Below are 20,617 nucleotides of genomic sequence, written 5' to 3'. Positions count from 1 at the left end.
TGATTCCACCGAGTGGAAGCAGCCGACTGCGACCCTTGGCAGTAGAGTTACATCCACCTGCAGGATCCCAATTTGTTTTGCATAGCTGGTACACTGAGAAGAAGCCTCGACTTCTGATACGGGATTGTTCAGAGGGAAGCAAACAGCAATTCCTGGTTCAAGCATAACACGAAGTCAAGGCCATGGTTTGCTGCCCCTGCTGCCTAGTGCCAAGGAGTAAAGGCGGATCAATCTGGGCGCATACAGCAGGCCATTAACCAGGCCTTAATGTGATGTGCAAAGGCAGCCATTCCCTCAATTATAAATTACTCTTGCATGGCAGAGGTTATTTTAGATATGCACAGAGTTTATTTTGTAGCAATCCCACGGCGTAATAAATAAAACTCTACAACTAAAGAGGTTTCATTTTTGAAAGAAAAAAAGAAAGCAGCAATGTAGAAGTCAAAATGTGCTTTATTAAGAACCCTCATCAGGAACGAACGATCGCCAGATACACGCCGTCTGCAATTGGTTGCATGTCGGTGGAATTTGCTTCGTGGCAAATGCAAAGCCAGTGGCAGATCTGATCACGCCCGTCTTTGAATTTGACGGTAAATGATTGATTCACTTGACAGCCTAACCGCTGAGAGCGTCGCTCCGGAAACCGATGTGAGAATGTAGCCGCAAGCTTCTTCCAGAAATGCAGGGGTGGAGTGGGGGGGCGGCCTATATGCAGCCCCCACATTCCCATTGCCCGTTGGTCCCCTTCCAGGTGGTAGCCTCTTGCCACACACTTGGCAGTGCCAGGCTGCAAACACACCTGTGCCCAATAGACTGGCTTGCCTCTGTCGAGGGCTCCGGCCTCTGTTGCTGCTGGAAGATGAGAAAACCCGTCAAATTGATATTGCCGCCCTCAGGGAGGGGAGGGGGCCCAGTCGGAGCCTGCCGGGTTCTCGAGGTGGGGGCAGGCATAAGATCGGCTGTGTAAATTAAACTTTCCAAAGTGACAACCGGCTCAGAGAACAGGCTGGGGTGAAAATTAAGACCGTGGCAGTTGAAGGCCAGGTATTAGGTGGGGGGAAGATGTTTTACAATCCTCACAGCAAAGGCTGAACTTGCAGGAAGAGCATCAGCTGTGATTTGGAACGGGTCAAATCCAAAGCGTTCCAAAACCAAGGCGCGTTTTCCCGTAGAAAGTAATGCAAAAGGGATTAATCCGTGCCAAACTTTTAAAAACAAACCCTAAAAGAGCAATTTAACATGAATTTTACTATCTAAAGAGACCACTGATCCATATAATCCATAAAACAATCAATTAGTAGCTGAACAGTGTTCCATGCAGTCACAAAAACAAAAATCAAAAGAGCCACAAATACAAAAACGCAAAATAAATAGCAAAAACAGACAGTGTAACACTCAAAATAGAAGTGTGGCACTGAAATTGGAAACATAACACTCAAAATGGAGGATGTTTTGGCTTCTGAAAAAGTTCGCAAACCGGAACACTTACTTTCGGGTTTCCAGTTTTTGGGTTCCAAGTTGTTTGAGTACCAAGGCATTTGAGAACCAAGGTACCACTGTATTTGACTGTGCTACAGGCTTTCCAAAGGCCGCCCAAATGGGACTCACAGACCACCGTTTAAAAACCTCTGCCTTAGTCCATGGTTGATACCATTTCCAGTGTGTGTGTTTCTCCTTCTTGCGTATTGGGACAAGCGAATTGTTGCAAGAGCAAGCTGCAGTCAAGCAATGTAGTTGAGATCATAGAATTGTACTTTTGGAAGGAACCCCGAGGCTCATCTAGTCCAACCTCCCTGGCAAATAAGACATGGTGTTGTGGCCACCTAGATTTAAGGGGCCGTTTGGCGCCTACCTTAATATATCTGGATTTCTGACACCGAAAGAGTCACAGTAACATTTTGGCTCATGTTAACCGATGAGAGAGTCCATCTTCATGCTGCTCATAGTTAGACTGTGGAACTCCCTCCCACAGGAGAGAGGCAGTGATGTTCACCAGCTTTCATGGCTTTAAGAGCATATTGGGCAAATGGATGGAGGAGAGTGCTTTCGGTGGCATGCGAAACAGGCTAAGAGGAAAGGTGCCTTTTTGAGATCGCCCCCTTTCCTCCTGCTCCCCCTTTTTATACATTTTTATTGATTTTTTAACATATCAGTTCCAACAGTCTTACAACATATCTTCTTATCTTATACAATGTTTTAGACTTCCGCCAACACCTCTGATGATTTTCCGTTCTTTATCACTTATTCTGCATTTCTTAATTTCTATATTGCATTTAATTGTCCTTAACTAATAACTCCCTTCATAGTCTTTCTTGTAATATTTCAAATAATCCACTTTACAAAACGTCTTGCAGTCCTACTAGCATAATCTGTTCATCACAATCACTTTTCAAATAGTTCATCTATTTACTCCAGTCCTCTAAGAATCTCTGGTCTCGCAGGTTTCGAATCCTTCCTGTTAATTTATCTAATTCTGCGTACTCCATCAACTTCATCCTCCATTCTTCTTTCGTGGGTAATTCTTCTTGTTTCCATTTTTGTGCCAATACTCCTCCTGCCCCTTTTTGCAGAGCTGCCTAGGTGCCTTAACTCATTCATTGGCTGCCTTTGTGGAGCATCAATCATGGATTCTTTGCAGGAGACCCACAGCTGGCCTCTGCACAAGCTTACGGGGTCTGGATTCCAACCCGTCTGTGTCATCACATTCCCATTCCACAAGCGCTCCCCTACCTATTCCTGAGGGTCAAATACAGCTTGGGGGGGGGAGATGCTGGCAAGCTGATGGCATTCTGTGGAAGGTGGAAACATCTGCCCCCGCCTGGGAGCAGATGGTGCCTCTGGGTCTGTGGCCGGGAGGGACTTGGATGACCCCTGGAAAGACGTTCGGCAAAAAGGCTCCCTTTGCAGCCTTCCAGAGCTGTGTCCTTGCCTGTTCCCTGCGTTGAAAGGCATGGGGGAAGTTAGCAGCTGAGCAAATCTCAAGGCGGCTCCCATCCCTTGAAATAAAAAGGTAAAGGGACCCCTGACCATTAGGTCCAGTCGTGACCAACTCTGGGGTTGCGGCGCTCATCTCGCTTTACTGGCCGAGGGAGCCGGCGTACAGCTTCCGGGTCATGTGGCCAGCATGACTAAGCCGCTTCTGGCAAACCAGAGCAGCACACGGAAACGCCGTTTACCTTCCCGCCGAAGTGGTACCTATTTCTCTACTTGCACTTTGACGTGCTTTCGAACTGCTAGGTTGGCAGGAGCAGGGACCGAGCAATGGGAGCTCACCCTGTCATTGGGATTCGAACCGCCGACCTTCTGATTGGCAATAATAATAATAATAATAATAATTTATTATTTATACCCCGCCCATCTGGCTGGGCCTCCCCAGCCACTCTGGGCGGCTTCCAAAAGAATATTAAAATACTATGATACATCAAACATTAAAAGCATCCCTAAACAGGGCTGCCTTCAGATGTCTTCTAAAAGTCTGGTAGTTGTTGTTCTCTTTGACATCTGGTGGGAGGGCATTCCACAGGGAGGGCGCCACTACCGAGAAGGCCCTCTGCCTGGTTCCCTGTAACTTGACTTCTCGCAGTGAGGGAACCGCCAGAAGGCCCTCGGTGCTGGACCTCAGTGTCCGGGTAGAACGATGGGGGTGGAGACGCTCCTTCAGGTATACTGGACCGAGGCCGTTTAGGGCTTTAAAGGTCAGCACCAACACTTTGAATTGTGCTCGGAAACGTACTGGGAGCCAATGTAGGTCTTTCAAGACCGGTGTTATATGGTCTCGGCGGCCGCTCCCTGTCACCAGTCTGGCTGCTGCGTTCTGGATTAGTTGTAGTTTCCGGGTCACCTTCAAAGGTAGCCCCACGTAGAGTGCATTGCAGTAGTCCAAGCGGGAGATAACCAGAGCATGCACCACTCTGGCGAGGCAGTCCACAGGCAGATAGGGTCTCAGCCTGCGTACCAGATGGAGCTGGTACACAGCTGCCCTGGACACGGATTTAACTTGTGCCTCCATGGACAGCTGTGAGTCCAAAATGACTCCCAGGCTGCACACCTGGTCCTTCAGGGGCACAGGTACCCCATTCAGGACCAGGGAGTCCTCCACACCTGCCCGCCTCCTGTCCCCCAGAAACAGTACTTCTGTCTTGTCAGGATTCAATCTCAATCTGTTAGCCGCCATCCATCCTCCAACCGCCTCCAGACACTCACACAGGACTGTCACCGCCTTCACTGGTTCTGATTTGAAAGAGAGGTAGAGCTGGGTATCATCCGCATACTGATGAACACCCAGCCCAAACCCCCTGATGATCTCTCCCAGCGGCTGCATGTAGATGTTGAAAAGCATGGGGGAGAGGACAGAACCCTGAGGCACCCCACAAGTGAGAGCCCAGGGGTCTGAACACTCATTCCCCACCACCACTTTCTGAACACGGCCCAGGAGGAAGGAGCGGAACCACTGTATGACAGTGCCCCCAGCTCCCAGCCCCTCAAGACGGTCCAGGAGGATGTTATGGTCGATGGTATCAAACGCCGCTGAGAGATCCAGCAGAACTAGGAAACAGCTCTCACCTTTGTCCCTAGCCCGCCGGAGATCATCAACCAGTGCGACCAAGGCAGTTTCAGTCCCATGATGAGGCCTGAATCCCGACTGGAAGGGATCCAAATGGTCCGCTTCTTCCAGGCGTGCCTGGAGTTGTTCAGCAACCACTCGCTCAATCACCTTGCCCAAGAATGGAAGATTTGAGACTGGGCGATAGTTGGCCATCGTGGCCGCATCTAAAGATGGTTTTTTAAGAAGTGGTTTGATAACCGCCTCTTTCAGTGGGTCTGGGAAGGCTCCCTCACGGAGGGAAGCATTCACCACCTCACGAAGCCCATCACCCAGTCCTTCCCGGCTAGCTTTTATAAGCCAGGATGGGCAAGGATCAAGGAGACAGGTGGTTGGTTTCACTCGTCCAAGCAGCCTGTCCACATCCTCGGTGGTAACAGATTGGAATTGATCCCATGCAATTTGACTAGACAGGACTCTAGCACTCTCCCGCCCCGGCCCTGCTCCCACGGTGGCGTCTACCTCTTCCCGAATCTGAGCGACTTTATCTGCAAAAAACTTTGCAAAATCATTGCAGGAGATCATGTGGCCCGTACTGGGCCCCGATGTAGCAGGTGGTTCCGCTAAATTGCGGACCACCTGAAAAAGTCTCCTGCTGCTGTTTTCTGCAGATGCAATAGAGGCGGCGAAGAAAGTTTTCTTCGCCGTCGCTACCGCCACTTGGTAGTCCTAGGCTCTGTGATTTAACCCACAGCGCCACCCGCATCCCTTGAAATACCTACTAGGAAAATGGTGCAACTGATGGCTGGGCAGGGGAAACTGCAGGTTTGCTCTTTACAGCTCCCATCATCCATAGAATCATGGAATTGTAGAGTCGGAAGGAACCCAGAGGGTCATTTATAGTGCTAGAAATTTCCCTGGGTGGGTTTTGCACCTGGCGTGGGTCCAATGGCGACCCTGTGAAGATGTCTGCATGCCAGGTGGACAATGAGCATCTCCACCTGGCTGGCCACTCTAGCTTTCCTACGCAGATAAGCAAAAGAGCTTATTCATTGAATCATAGAATCATAGAGTTGGAAGAGACCACAAGGGCCATCGAGTCCAACCCCCTGCCAAGCAGGAAACACCATCAGAGCACTCCTGACATATGGTTGTCAAGCCTCTGCTTAAAGACCTCCAAAGAAGGAGACTCCACCACACTCCTTGGCAGCAAATTCCACTGTCGAACAGCTCTTACTGTCAGGAAGTTCTTCCTAATGTTTAGGTGGAATCTTCTTTCTTGTAGTTTGGAACCATTGCTCCGTGTCCGCTTCTCTGGAGCAGCAGAAAACAACCTTTCTCCCTCCTCTATGTGACATCCTTTTATATATTTGAACATGGCTATCATATCACCCCTTAACCTCCTCTTCTCCAGGCTAAACATGCCCAGCTCCCTTAGCCGTTCCTCATAAGGCATCGTTTCCAGGCCTTTGACCATTTTGGTTGCCCTCCTCTGGACACGTTCCAGTTTGTCAGTGTCCTTCTTGAACTGTGGTGCCCAGAACTGGACACAGTACTCCAGGTGAGGTCTGACCAGAGCTCACCTTTTTCTCCAAGGAGAGGACATGGTTTACCCCTCGCCTGAGTCAATCCCTACAACAACCCTGCGGGGGAAGTTAAGAGGCTGTAACTGGCCAAAGGTCACCCAGTGAGCTTCATAATGGAGTGGGGATTCGAACCCTGATCTCCCAGGTCTTTGTCCGACACTCTCACCACTGCACCCCACTGCCTTCCTAGAGTCCTTCTGCTATGGGGCAGCTCTATAAATTGAGCAGGTAAATCAATATGGGGAAAACTGAAGGAGCTGAAAAGTTTTATCTGATGTTTTAATGTGTTGTAAACTGCTTGGTGAAATTTATTTTAAATATAAAGTGGTCTAGAGATGAATTAATCATCACCATCGTTGGAAAAGGAAAAGTTGCCTAAACATTCCATTGTAGCGAACGTAATCTAGGTTTAAGGTGCCACTTAGCGATTAGCTTATACAGTGTTTTTTGCTCTGGGGGTACGCAAACCCCTAACCTTTTTTGTGAATCTTTGTACTTTTGTCCATTGACTGTATTTATTTTCCCCAATTTGAACTGTAAAATTGTGATTTCATTGAGTCAAAATGAGAATAACCCTAAACATTTTTTAAGAAAAAAAGCACTGAGCTTATATACAGCGGTACCCTCGTTCTCAAACTTAATCCATTCCGGAAGTCCGTTCCAAAACCAAAGTGTTCCAAAACCAAGGCGCGCTTTCCCATAGAAAGTAATGCAAAATGGATTAATCCATTCCAGACTTTTAAAAACAAGCCCTAAAACAGCAATTTAACATGAATTTTACTATCTAACGAGACCATTGATCCATAAAATGAAAGCAATCAACAATGTGCTGCAGTCACACAATCAATCAATCAGTAGCTGAACTGGGTTCCACACAGTCACAAAAAACAAAACAAAAAAGCCACAAAAATGCAAAATAAATAGCAAAAACAGACAGACCTCAGCGTAACACTCAAAATGGCACTCAAAACGGAGGACATTTGGCTTCTGGAAAAAGTTCACAAACTGGAACACTTACTTCCGGGTTTGCAGTGTTCGGGTTCCAAGTTGTTTACCAAGGCGTTTGAGAACCAAGGTACCACTGTACAGAGTTTGAACTCTGGTGGACATCGGTTTCAATCCTGGGCAATGCACCTTGTGGAGGTGACTTGCTTTCCTTCCTAAAACACTGAAATTGAATGCCTTTTGATTGGGAGCCCACCCCAAGCCTATCTCCCAAGCCATTTGGCTAAGGGCAAGCCACATTTTGTCAGTCGACCAAGTCTGCAGCTCAGGTCGTCCACCGGATGCAAGATTCTGGAGAAACTCTCCCATAAACTACAGGTGACAAGGGGGCAACGGGAAAGCTGTTTGGCTTTTCTTTACTGAACACACAAAATGACCTCAGGAAACATTGAAATCCGTAAGGAGGGAAATCTTTCATTTTTCCATATTTGCAAGTCAGAAATTTTGCTTCAAAACGCAAAATAAATAGCAAAAACTCAGCGTGGCACTCAAAATGGAAGTGTGGCACTCAAAACAGAGCATGTTTGGCTTCCGAAAAAAGTTCGCAAACCGGAACGCTTCCTTCTGGGTTTGCAGTGTTTGGGTTCCAAGTTGTTTGAGAACCAAGGCGTTTGAGAACCAAGGGACCACCGTATCTTAGTTTCGCACCCTGTGCTGAATATCAGCTGGTGGAAACCACAGGCGGGGAGGGGCACCCTTGGCTTGGGCCCTGCCTGAGAGTTTCCCACCCAGGCAGCTGATTGGGAGTGAGAGAAGAGGATGCTCCAGGAAAAGGACCATGAGTCTGATCCAACAAGCTCTTGGTATGTGAATGCCAGGGGGAGAGAGAAGTGGGGCAGGTGAAGCAACCCTCTCCACATGCTTTGCATCTTAGAAGCTGTAGCCCTGCACCTGCCCACTTCATCACGGCAATGCAGGCTGCAGCCCCTGTGACTGAGCTGTGTTTCATAATGCAAGCGGCCGCGACCGGCCACGGCCAGAGCAGGTGTTGGACTAGGCAGTCCAGGCTCCTGTCATGTTTCTCCATGGAGGAGGAGTGCCTGCGAAGCCAGGCCTTCTGCAGAACGAGCCCCCCTCCCCGAAGATGAATCACGAGTCATTTAAACCTCCCTTGTTCCTCGGTGTTCCTTGTCCATCGAATGGGGTTAATGAGCCTGACCTACTTCGGGAGAAATTGGAAGGAGAGCCTGCGAGGGCTGATGTTGCAAGAAGTTGGCAAACCCGCCCGTCTCGTCCCTGGAAAAAGAAATCTTAATCTTTGTTCCTCTTTCTAAGCACGAAAGGGCGGGGTTAATTTGTGTGTTTGTGAGATATATATATATATATATATATATATATATATATATCTGACTCACCAACAAGAGAGGAAGCATCCGGTCATGAGATTAGGAATCAACAGGCCACAGAAACCGCATGGAAGAAAAAGGACTTAGCGGGTGGCTGTGCTTTCAAAGATGGGAGCGAAGCTGCAATTGACCCGGCACCCAGATTTGCCCAAATCCTGCTTGCGCAGCAAACACCAGTCACTGTGTGTGCAGAAAACCCCTTGTACCCATCTCATTTCTTCCCCCTTCCCTGGACTGAGAAGTCGCAGGGCCCACTTGCCCTCCTGCGCGGTCAGCAAGATTGCTAAAGTCTTGCGGTTGTTCGGAGTTATGTGACCCTTAGGAGGTTTCAAAACTCTTGTTTGTGTCTACAGATGAAATGTCTGGTCTGAGAGCGGGGGAAAGGTTGCGATTTCTTCCTGGTCGGGTGCCTTTGGCCCGTTCTCCAGACCCGGACTGTAGGTGCCTGCTAGCTGGTTTGCCAAATAATAATAATAATAATAATAATAATAATAATAATAATAATAAATAAATAGGAAAGGGGTCAAGGCTGGGAGGGATGGAGAAAGCCATTCTTTTTCTATATATATAATTTTTTATTAGTTTTTTAACATATCATTTTCAACAGTAATTAAACATACCTTTACATCTTATTCAATTTTTTTGACTTGCATCAGTCCTGCCTAAAAATTTTCCAGTCTAAACTCTTAGTATGCATTTCCTATTTTCCCTATTACATTTCAAACTCACAACCAATATCTCTATTCTTTATCTACGTTGTAACACTTCATATATTCCTCCTTACAAAACTTCTTGTAGTCCCACTAGCGTAATTTGTTGGTTACAGTTGCTCTTCAAATAATTCATATACTTCTTCCAATCTTCTGTAAATCTCTGGTCCCACAGGTTTCGAATCCTTCCTGTCATTTTGTCCAATTCTGCGTAGTCCATTAATTTCGTCTGCCATGCTTCTTTCGTCAGAATTTCTTCTTGCTTCCATTTCTGGGCTAATAATACTCTTGCTGCAGTTGTTGCATATAAGATCAGTTTGACATCTTGTCCATTAATGTCTTGGCCTATAATACCAAGTAAAAATGCTTCTGGTTTTTTTAAGAATGTGTATTTCAACATCTTTTTCATGTCATTATATATCAGTTCTTTACTTTCTAACATACCCAGGGATGGAGAAAGCCATTCAGCCTATTTCTTTTCCTTCCTGCACAGCCAATCTGGGCCAAAACTGGTCCCACAACCCCATAGCCTCCCCATGGGATTTCCAATATCTAAATTAATCGAGAGGGGCAGTCTCCAGGTTTAATGCAGTGGTAGAATAATCTCTGGACATGGGTGGTGCTGTGGATTAAACCACAGAGCCTAGGACTTGCCGATCAGAAGGTTGGCGGTTCAAATCCCCACTACGGGGTGAACTCCCGTTGCTCGGTCCCAGCTCCTGCCAACCTAGCAGTTCGAAAGCACGTCAAAGTGGAAGTAGATAAATAGGTACCGCTCCGGCGGGAAGGTAAACGGCATTTCCGTGCGCTGCTCTGGTTTGCCAGAAGCGGCTTAGTCATGCTGGCCACAAGACCTGGAAGCTGTATGCCGGCTCCCTCGGCCAGTAAAGCGAGATGAGCGCTGCAACCCCAGAGTCGGCCACGACTGGACCTAATGGTCAGGGGTCCCTTTACCTAGAATAACCTTCAGATGGGCCCCTGGACTAATCATTTGGACAGACAAATGCCTGGGCAGATGTTTAGCAAAGGAATTGAAAATCAAACTGCCATGATCCTGATGCCATTACGTTAATCTATGGTGCGACCACATTTGGGGTGCTGTGCGCAGTTCTGGCCACCTCAAAAAGGATCTTGAAGGGTTGGAAGAAGGTTCTGAAAAAGGCCACCAAAATGATTGAGGGGGTGGAGCAGCAGCCCTATGAGGAACGGTTGCAGGACTTCCTAGTTTAGAGAAGAGGCGAGGATGAGGTGACACAGGTTTGCAAAATTACGCCTGGCACGGAGAAAGGGGAAAGGGCTTCCTCTTCTCTCATGACGCAGGAACTCGTATTAAGCAAGAGTTGTTGGGCAGAGGCACAAGCCGCCATTGGGAGATGGTGGACTCCCCTTCCTTGGAGGTTTTTAAGCAGAAGTTGAATAGATTCTGCCATGGATGCTTTAGCTGAGATTCCTGCATTGCATGGGGTTGGATAATAATAATAATAATAATAATAATAATAATAATAATAATAATAATAATAAATTATTTATACCCCGCCCATCTGGCAGGGTTTCCCCAGCCACTCTGGGCGGCTTCCAATAAAACACTAAAATACAATAACCTATTAAACATTAAAAGCTTCTCCAAACAAGGCTGCCTTCAGATATCTTCCAAAAGTTTGGTAGTTATTTTTCTCTTTGACCACTGGTGGGAGGGCATTCCACAGGGCAGGCGCCACCACCGAGAAGGCCCTCTGCCTGGTTCCCTGTAGCTTGGCTTCTCGCAGGGAGGGAACAGCCAGAAGGCCCTCAGAGCTGGACCTCCGCGTCCGGGCTGAGCAATGGGGGTGGAGACGCTTCTTCAGGTCTACTGGGCCGAGGCCGTTTAGGGCTTTAAAGGTCAGCACCAACACTTTGAATTGTGCTCAGAAACGTACTGGGAGCCAATGTAGGTCTTTCAAGACCAGTGTTATGTGGTCTTGGTGGCCACTCCCAGTCACCAGTCTAGCTGCCGCATTCTGGATTAATTGTAGTTTCTGGGTCACCTTCAAAGGTAGCCCCACACAGAGTGCATTGCAGTAGTCCAAGCTAAGAGATAACCAGAGCATGCACCACTCTGGCGAGACAGTCTGCAGGCAGGAAGGGTCTCATCCTGCGTACCAGATGGAGCTGGTAGACAGCTGCCCTGGATACAGAATTGACCTGCACCTCCATGGAAAGCTGTGAGTCCAAAACGATTCCCAGGTTACGCACTTGGTCCTTCAGGGGCACAGTTACCCCATTCAGGATCAGGGAGTCCTCCACACCTGCCCGCCCCCTGTCCCCCAAAACCAGTACTTCTGTCTTGTCAGGATTCAACCTCAATCCATTAGCCGCCATTCATCCTCCTTGGACTCTTGGGGGTCCCTTCCAGCCAGGGTGGATAAAATAAATAAATAAATAAATAAATCTGATTTTTCTTTATTTAAATTGGATTTTTAAAATAAAATGCTTTTGGAGGAAAAATCTTTCTAAAGATAGTTTTCTATTTAGCTTTGACTAGACTTAACCGTCCAGGGGTCCTTTACTTTTAAAAGGTAAAGGTAAAGGACCCCTGACAGTTAAGTTCAGTAGCGAACGACTCTGAGGTTGCAGCGCTAATTTCGCTTTACTGTCCGGAGCTATTTATCTACTTGCACTTTGAAGAGCTTTCAAACTGCTAGGTGGGCAGGAGCAGGGACCAAGCAACAGGAGCTCATCCTGTCACGGGGATTCGAACCGCCGACCTTCTGATCGGCAAGCCCTAGGCTCTGTGGTTTAACCCACAGCGCCACCCGTGTCCCTTTACCTTTGTTGTTGTGTCCGACTCTTTGTGACCCCCTGGACCAGAGCACGCCAGGCACTCCTGTCTTCCACTGCCTCCCGCAGTTTGGTCAAACTCATGCTGGTAGCTTCAAGAACACCGTCCAACCATCTCGTCCTCCATCGTCCCCTTCTCCTTGTGCCCTCCATCTTTCCCAGCATCAGGGTCTTTTCCAGGGAGTCTTCTCTTCTCATGAGGTGGCCAAAGTATTGGAGCCTCAGCTTCAGGATCTGTCCGGAAGTGAGCACTCAGGGCTGATTTTCTTAAGAATGGAGAGGTTTGATCTTCTTGCAGTCCATGGGACTCTCAAGAGTCTCCTCCAGCACCATAATTCAAAAGCATCCATTCTTTGGCGATCAGCCTTCTTTATGGTCCAGCTCTCACTTCCATACTTCACTACTGGGAAAACCAGAGCTTTAACTATATGGACCTTTGTTGGCAAGGTGATGTCTCTGCTTTTCCCTTTCCCTTTACCTAATGTTGGAAGATCCAGGACAATTAAAGAAAGAACTTTGCTTAAAACTTTGGAACTCACTGCTGCAGGAGAGAAAAGGGCTCTGGTGCCCCTGTTCTGCTTGCAGTTTTCCCACAGGCCCCTGGGTGGGTACAGCAAGAATAGGATGCTGGACCATGGGCCTGATCCTGCCGGGCTCTTCTGTGTTCTTATTCTGCAGGAGTCTCTGGCTCCAGACCCCTGCCCCTGTCTCTGGGAGAGGTCTCTTTCATCCCTTTGTGCTGCTAATGAGGAGGAGATGGTGGAGGGCTCTCGGAAACCGCCTTTGCCCCAAACTTGGGACTATCTGCCCCCCCCCCACTTGGGGGAATGAGCATCTTGACTCTGCTTTCAAGGAATCCGAACTCCTCCTGGAACAACTGCTCCAGGAAAGAGGGGTGGGGTTCTGGCCTGGCTCCTCTCGCCTTGCCGATCAGTTTCCTTGTAAAACAGAATTGGAAGCCACAGAGCATTCCAGAGGCTGCTGTCTACAGTCCAAGGAGTAAGCTACAGACCATTAAAAAAGGGAAGAAGAAGAAAAAAATGAGTCATCCATAACCTACGTGTAACTTCCTTTCCAGCCCTTCTGTTTAAATTCAGCCCCCCCCCCAAAAAAAACACTTAACATCGTGTGTGCCGAGAGCTGTTGCCTATTTCTCCTTTTGGAGTAAATGGCAAAACCTGCATAAATGGGAATAATATCAAGAGACAGGGAGTTCCAAAGAGCAGGTGCTGCCACACAAAACAATTGAGTTCTTAGAGATGTAAGAACCCATGCATTATGGGGCATCTGTAGCAGTCAAGTGGACATATATGGGGCGAGGAGCTCTCACAGAATGTATATTTTATACAGTGGACCTGCCACTTAGATGATGATGATGATGATGATGATGATGATGATGATAATAATAATAATAATAATAATAATAATAATAATAATATAGTACATTTCTGAGCACAATTCAAAGTGTTGGTGCTGACATTTAAAGCCCTAAACGGCCTCTGCCCAGTAGACCTGAAGGTGTGTCTCCACCCCCATCTCTCTGCCTGGACACCGAGGTCCAGCTCTGAGAGCTTTCTGGCATTTCCCTCCCTGCGAGAAGCGAGGTTACAGGGAACCAAGCAGAGGGCCTTCTCAGTAGTGGCGCCTGCCCTGTGGAACGCCCTCCCACCAGATGTCAAGGAAATAAACAACTATCTGACTTTTAGAAGACATCTAAAGGCAGCCCTGTTTAGGGAAGTGTTTGATGTTTTATTGTGCTTTTAATATTCTGTTGGGAGCTGCCCAGAGTGGCTGGGGAAACTCAGTCAAATGGGCGGGGTATAAATTATTATTATTATTATTATTATTATTATTATTATTATTATTATTATTATATTCTTTTGCTCGTTGTGAAGAAGGACAGAGAGGGTGCTTGGACTTGGTGGACTTCTGAGATTTTGCTAAGATGTGCGAATCTTCTTCCAAGCCTGGAGGTGCCGTCTGGGGGGCTGGTGTTACCAATGTGCCATTGGACTAGATGCCCACCTGTGCCCAAGGAACACCTGGGAGGCCTAGCCGAGAGTCGTGGTGCAACAAATCTATTGATTTGCACTTATCTCCCACTTTAATTTCCAGGGAGCTCAAAGTAGTGTACATGGCTCTTGCCTCCTCATTTTAATCTCTACGACAACCCTGTGAGGTAGGTTCAACCAGGAGGCACAGTGTCTGGCGCAACCCAGAGTTCCTCATGGCCGAGTCAGGATCCGAACGCGGGTCTCCCTGGGTCCTAGTCCGAAACCCAGCATTTCTGAACTGTGGGTCTCTAGATGTTGTTGGACTACAACTCCCATCATGAGGCCCAAGGTTGATCCAACCACTATAACGCCCTGGAGGAATGAGCGATTCAACCATGAGCAGGAATGTCACAATGAGATACAGGGATATGTGAAGGCGGAGAGGAACAATGAGTGGTCCAAGGTCATCCAGGGAGCTTCAGTGTGGCTGAGCGTGGATTCGAACCTTGGTCTCGATGCGCCAGGTCAGCCGTGGGGAACTTTTGGCCCTCCAGATGTTGGTAAACTACCGCTCCCAATATCCCTGGCTGCCAGCCATGCTTGCTAGGGCTGCCACGTGGGGGGGGGGAATCGTAGTTCAATGACGCTTGGAAGGGCCAAAGGTTCCGCACTCCAAAAGATAATTGTACAGTGGTGCCCCACAAGACGAACGCCTCGCAAGACGGAAAACCCGCTAGATGAAAGGGTTTTCCGTTTTGGAGGCGCTTCGCAAAACGAATTTCCCTATAGGTTTGCTTCGCAAGACGAAAATGTCTTGCGAGTTCCTGCGGGGTTTTTTCCCTCCCCCCCCTTTCCTAAGCCCTAAGCCACTTATCAGCTGATCCGCTGATAAGCCGCTTATCAGCTGATCCGCTAAAAGCCGCTAATCCGCTAATAGCGCTAATAGCGCTAATCCGCTAAGCTGTCAATGGGCTTGCTTCGCAAGACGAAAAAACCGCCATACGAAGAGCCTCACGGAACGGATTAATTTCGTCTTGCGAGGCACCACTGTACTGGTCCTGTGCATTTTGCAGAACCCGCCTGCCTGTTTTTAGATGTGTTTTCATAGAATAGTAGAGTAGGAAGGGGTGCTGAGGGTCATCTAATCCAGCCCCCTTTAATGAAGGGATCTCAGCTGACGTTTCATGACAGACAGTCATCCAACCTCCTAGGAATGAGATTCCACAACCTCCAGAGGGAGTCTCTTCCACTGTCAAACAGCTCTCACTGTCAGAAAGTTCTTCCTGATGTTGAGTCGGAATCTCCTTTCTTGCAACTTGAATCCATTGGTTTGAGTCTTACCCTCCGGAGCAACAGAAAACAAGCTTGCTTCCTCTTGCAGCTCTTGAGATATTTGAAGATGCTGATCGTATCTCCTCTCAAGTCTCCTTTTCTTCTGGGCGAAACCTGCCCAACTCCCTCAACCGCTCCTCATAAGGCTTGGCTTCCAGACTGTCTCGCCAGAGTGGTGCATGCTCTAGTTATCTCTCGCTTGGACTACTGCAATGCTCTCTATGTGGGGCTACCTTTGAAGGTGACTCGGAAACTGTAATTAATCCAGATTGTGGCAGCTAGACTGGTGACGGGGAGTGGCCGCCGGGACCACATAACACTGGTCCTGAAAGACCTGCATTGGCTCCCAGTATGTTTCCGAGCACAATTCAAAGTGTTGGTGCTGACCTTGAAAGCCCTAAACGGCCTTGGCCCAGTAGACCTGAAGGAGCGTCTCCTCCCCCATCGTTCTGCCCGGACACTGAGGTCCAGCTCCAAGGGCCTTCTGGCAGTTTCCTCACTGCGAGAAGCCAAGTCACAGGGAACCAGGCAGAGGGCCTTCTTGGTGGCGGCTTCCGCCCTGTGGAATGCCCTCCCACCAGTTGTCAAAGAGAAAAATAACTACCAGACTTTTAGAAGACACCTGAAGGCAGCCCTGTTCAGGGAAGCTTTTAATGTTTAATAGGTTATTGTATTTTAGTGTTTTATTGGAAGCCGCCCAGAGTGGCTGGGGAAACCCAGCCAGAGGGGTGGGGTATAAATAATAAATTATTATCATCATTATATTATCTTGGTTGCCCTCTTCTGCACACCTTCCAGCTTGTCAGCCTCTTAAATTGTGGTGCCCAGATCTCAACACAGGACTCCAGATGTGGTCCGATTGAGGCAGAATAGAGCAGTTCCCTTGATCTGGACACTGGACTTCTGTTGATGCAGCCTGGAAGAGCATTAGCTAATGTTCTCCTTATTGCAACTCCGAGGCCTGTGCAAATCCGTTTCCCGTTCTCAGATTGCGTAATGCAGCCTCTGCGTTATTTTGCAAGAACTGTGGTTTCCTGGGCAGCCAAGACTCCCGGTTCAGCCGTGCACCAAACCCGGCCACCTGTTCCTCCAGAAGACCACCCTTCTGCTGCCATTCCGGACCACGAAACCCATGTTTATTACATTCTTTCAAGATACGAGGCACTCAAAGCTTGCGGACGTGCTTCCTCTGTCGTCGGATCCGGCCGTGGTGCGCAGGCAGGGCGCTTGGGAGGAAGCAGGCTGAAGCATGTGCGAGGATGTTGCTGCCATGCGCCACAGCACCTGCTTCCCTTCTGCAGCCACAGGCGCGTCGTTGTGGCCGACGCGGTTGCGCAGCAGGGTTAAGCAAAACTCGCTCCCCTTGTGTGGTTCCTGCCCGCTTGCTGCTTTTTGGTGAAATATCGCTAACGGGCGGCGCCGTCCCCAGTTTTTCTGCATGCTTTTTGGGGGAGACAGGGCAGATGTGGTCAGAGCAAAAAGCCAGCAAGCCGAAGCAGCCTTAACTTGGTCCCTTCCCTTGGCTGGGTGAAAGGGAGTCGACAGATGTCTGTCATAAGGACATAAGAGAAGCCTGTTGGATCAGGCTAATGGCCCATCTAGTCCAGCACTCCGTTCTCACAGGGGCTGAACAGTTGCCTGTATGAAGCCAGAACACAGCCAGGATTCTACCATCCTGTGGTTTCCAGTAACTGGTCTTTTGAAGCATTGCTTGGAAGCGGTTGGAGGATGGATGGCGGCTAACAGATTGAGGTTGAATCCTGACAAGACAGAAGTACTGTTTTTGGGGGACGGGAGGCGGGCAGGTGTGGAGGATTCCCTGGTCCTGAATGGGGCAACTGTGCCCCTGAAGGACCAGGTGCGCAGCCTGGGAGTCATTTTGGACTCACAGCTGTCCATGGAGGTGCAGGTCAATTCTGTATCCAGGGCAGCTGTCTACCAGCTCCATCTGGTATGCAGGCTGAGACCCTATCTGCCCACAGACTGTCTCACCAGAGTGGTGCATGCTCTGGTTATCTCCCGTTTAGACTACTGCCATGCGCTCTATGTGGGGCTACCATTGAAGGTGACTCGGAAACTGCAATTAATCCAGAATGTGGCAGCTAGACTGGTGACTGGGGGCGGCCGCCGATACCACATAACACCGGTCCTGAGAGATCTGCATTGGTTCCCAGTACATTTCCAAGCACAATTCAAAGTGTTGGTGCTGACCTTGAAAGCCCTAAACGGCCTCGGTCCAGTATACCTGAAGGAACGTCTCCACCCCCATCGTTCTGCCCGGACACTGAGGTCCAGCTCGGAGGGCCTTCTGGTGGTTCCCTCCCTGCAAGAAGTGAGGTTACAGGGAACCAGGCAGAGGGCCTTCTCGGTTGTGGTGCCCGCCCTGTGGAATTCCCTTCCTTCAGATGTGAAGGAAATAAGCAGCTATCTTATCTTTAAAAGACATCTGAAGGCAGCCCTGTTTAGGGAAGTTTTTAATATTTAATGCTGTATTGTTTTGAACACTCGATTAGGAGCTGCCCAGAGTGGCTGGGGAAACTCAGTCAAATGGGTGGGGTATAAATACATTATTATTATTATTATTATTATTATTATTATTATTATTATTATTATTATTCCAATTGTGTAGGACAGAGCACAGCCACCAAGGCTATCAGCCCTCGATGGATCTCTGCTCCATGAATTTGTCCGGTCCTCTTTTAAAGCTATCCAGATTAGTGGCCGTCACTGTTTCTTGTGGGAGGGAGTTCCACAGTCCAACTAGGCGTTGCGTGAAGAAGTGGTTTCTTTCAGGTGTTCTGAATCACCCAACGCTCCCCTTCATTGAAAGTCCACAAGTTGTGGTGTTACCAGAGAGGGAGGAGAACGTTTCTTTGTCCACTTTCTCCTTGCAATGCATAATTTTATAAACCTCCTCACATTTTCTCTGAACTCTGAAGTCACTGCAACCTTCCTTCCTAGGGGTGTTTGCTTCACCGCCTGATCATTGGTTGCTCTTTCTCTCAACCTTTTCTGAGGTCTCCAGAGTTGTACACCCAAACGCAGTTGCAGCATAGTTTTGTATAACGGCCTTGTGATATTGCCAGTGTCATTTTCAATTCTTTCCCTCATGTTTCCTAGCACGGAATCTGCCTTTTTCATGGCTGCTGCCCCCTGGGTTGATGTCTTCATTGACCTATCTACTATGAGCCCAAGGCATCAGGCAGTGTTAGAAATTAGCCAGGCGCCAGGCGCGTTTTGCGACTGGCGCAGGTCCAACTGCGACCATGTGGAGATCTCTGGATGCTGGGGAAAGCAAAAGGACAGCTTGAATTTGTTCTATTCTGGATTGTTTTATCTGATGTTTTAAAGTCTTGTCAACTGCTTTGAGGTTTTTTCTTTAAAATATGAAGTAATTATAGTAATGAAACTAATAGAAATAATAAACCCCATTGCAAAAAATAATAATACTATAACCTAGGTTTAAGGTGCCATTTGGCAATTAGATTGTATATCTGAGTTTCTCAGGGGTTCTTTAGCCGTGATGATTGCGTCGCAGGGGGTGTGACTAGATCTGTGATTCTGTAACACCCGCCGTCATTATTATTTCATTAAATTTATATACCACCCCTCACCAGGAGAGCACGGGGTGCTTTGCAACACAAACCATGAAACACACAATATAATTATAGTAAAAGGGCGGGGGGAGAGATAATAACACCCCCACCCCAGAGGAGAGGTGGTGACTGAGCTCAAGGTCATTGAGTGAGCTTCGTGGCCTAGTGGGGATTCGAACCCTGGTCTCTCCTAGATATGAGCCCGACATAATAACCTCTATGCCGCTCTCACTGAATGCATGAGACGAACATGGTGCTGAATGTTTGGGATGCACAGAGGGACATTTGTGTGCGTTTGCAGCTCAGAAGCATTTCATAGGGCTGCTGGAATCGCGCAAGTTAAATCAAAGCAAGGCATGAGATTCCTGCATCACAGGGGGTTGGAATAGATGACCTCTGGGGGGTCTCGTCCAACTCTGTGAAGCTTAAAACCTCTTCGGTTTAGGATGCTCTCGCAAGATCTTGTGAAAGCACCCCTAGCACTCCCGTTTTAAAATGTGGATGTGTTTTCTTCTGAATATTTTGTAATATTCTGGGAATACGTTCAGGGTAGTATCCCTGAAGTGTTAGGGTATCCTACTACACCCTTAGAACCCAAAATATTTCTGCTGGATAATCTAAAATATGTTATTCCAGAAAATAATCAACAAATAGTGTTTTATAGCTGCTTCTACAATTATAACACCAAAAATGTGGGGTGGGGTGGGGGATATAATCTCCTACTATACCTGAATGGATTAAGAACATTTTACCCATGTTAATTTATGACTAAGCCAACTTATTACAAAATAATACATAAAGACCGGCGTAACAGGTTCATGGGGGAAATGGGCATTTTTCTTTGCAAAGTTTTGGAACAACAATGTCAGTGACAGCATCCGACTTCATGCTGCTTTCAGCCCGCTGTGGCAGTATTTCTGCATGCTCTTTATCTTTGGTTTATTTTGTTTATTCTTAATCATAATAAAATTAGGAATGCATTTTTAGAACTTTCCTGTGCTGTGTTCTATGCTGGATTAAACAGATGTCGTTTAATCACTCTTGCCTGTCACTTTTGAGTTGCATGGGTTTCTAAAAACCATTAGATGTGTTTAAATAATAAGAATAAGAATAAGAATAAGAATAAGAATAGGAATAAGAATAAGAATAAGAATATGGTTTACATCTGACTATCCTCTGTCCCTCTTTTCCAGGATTCTCCCACCTTCCCAACGGTCTGTATCCCTCATACATTCCTCTGAGCCACTTGGAGCCTCACAACAGCGGCAGCCCCTTGCTTGCTCAGCTGGGCCAGCACAGCCTCTTTGAGTCTCCAAAAGGTGAGTTGGGCTCCCCCCACCTTTTGTCCAGTGCCCCCAACTGCCCCTGGGAAGCCCCCAAATGGCACGGATGCAGAACACCCCCCTCCTGTGGTTGCTCACTGCCACTAATGATGATAATAAAAACCAGGGCTGTCTTCAGATGTCTTCCAAAAGTCAAATAGTTCTTTATCTCCTTGACATCTGATGGGAGGGGGTTCCACAGGGCGGGTGCCACCACCGAGAAGGCCCTCTGCCTGGGTCCCTGTAACTTGGCTTTTTGCAGCAAGGGAACCACCAGAAGGCCCTCGGATCTGGACCTTTGTCCAGGCTGAACGATGGGGGTGGAGACACTCCTTCAGGTATCCTGGGCCAAGGCCATTTCGGGCT

General features: G+C 47.9%; 1 protein-coding gene across 3 annotated transcripts in view; it reads left to right on the top strand.

The window, feature by feature from the left end:
- Positions 1 to 20,617, top strand: part of TNRC18 (trinucleotide repeat containing 18) — a 136,957-nt gene that overhangs the window by 34,119 nt on the left and 82,221 nt on the right. For all 3 annotated transcript variants that reach the window (XM_081839450.1, XM_081839449.1, XM_081839448.1), the window contains exon 4: positions 20,123 to 20,248. In XM_081839450.1, coding sequence (XP_081695576.1) covers positions 20,123 to 20,248 — 126 coding nt within the window. The remainder of the gene's footprint in view (positions 1 to 20,122; positions 20,249 to 20,617) is intronic.

This window comes from Podarcis erhardii (genome assembly GCF_964252035.2).
Source record: "Podarcis erhardii genome assembly, chromosome: 14".
Classification (NCBI taxonomy): domain Eukaryota; kingdom Metazoa; phylum Chordata; class Lepidosauria; order Squamata; family Lacertidae; genus Podarcis; species Podarcis erhardii.
This window is presented reverse-complemented; position numbering and strand designations above follow the sequence as displayed.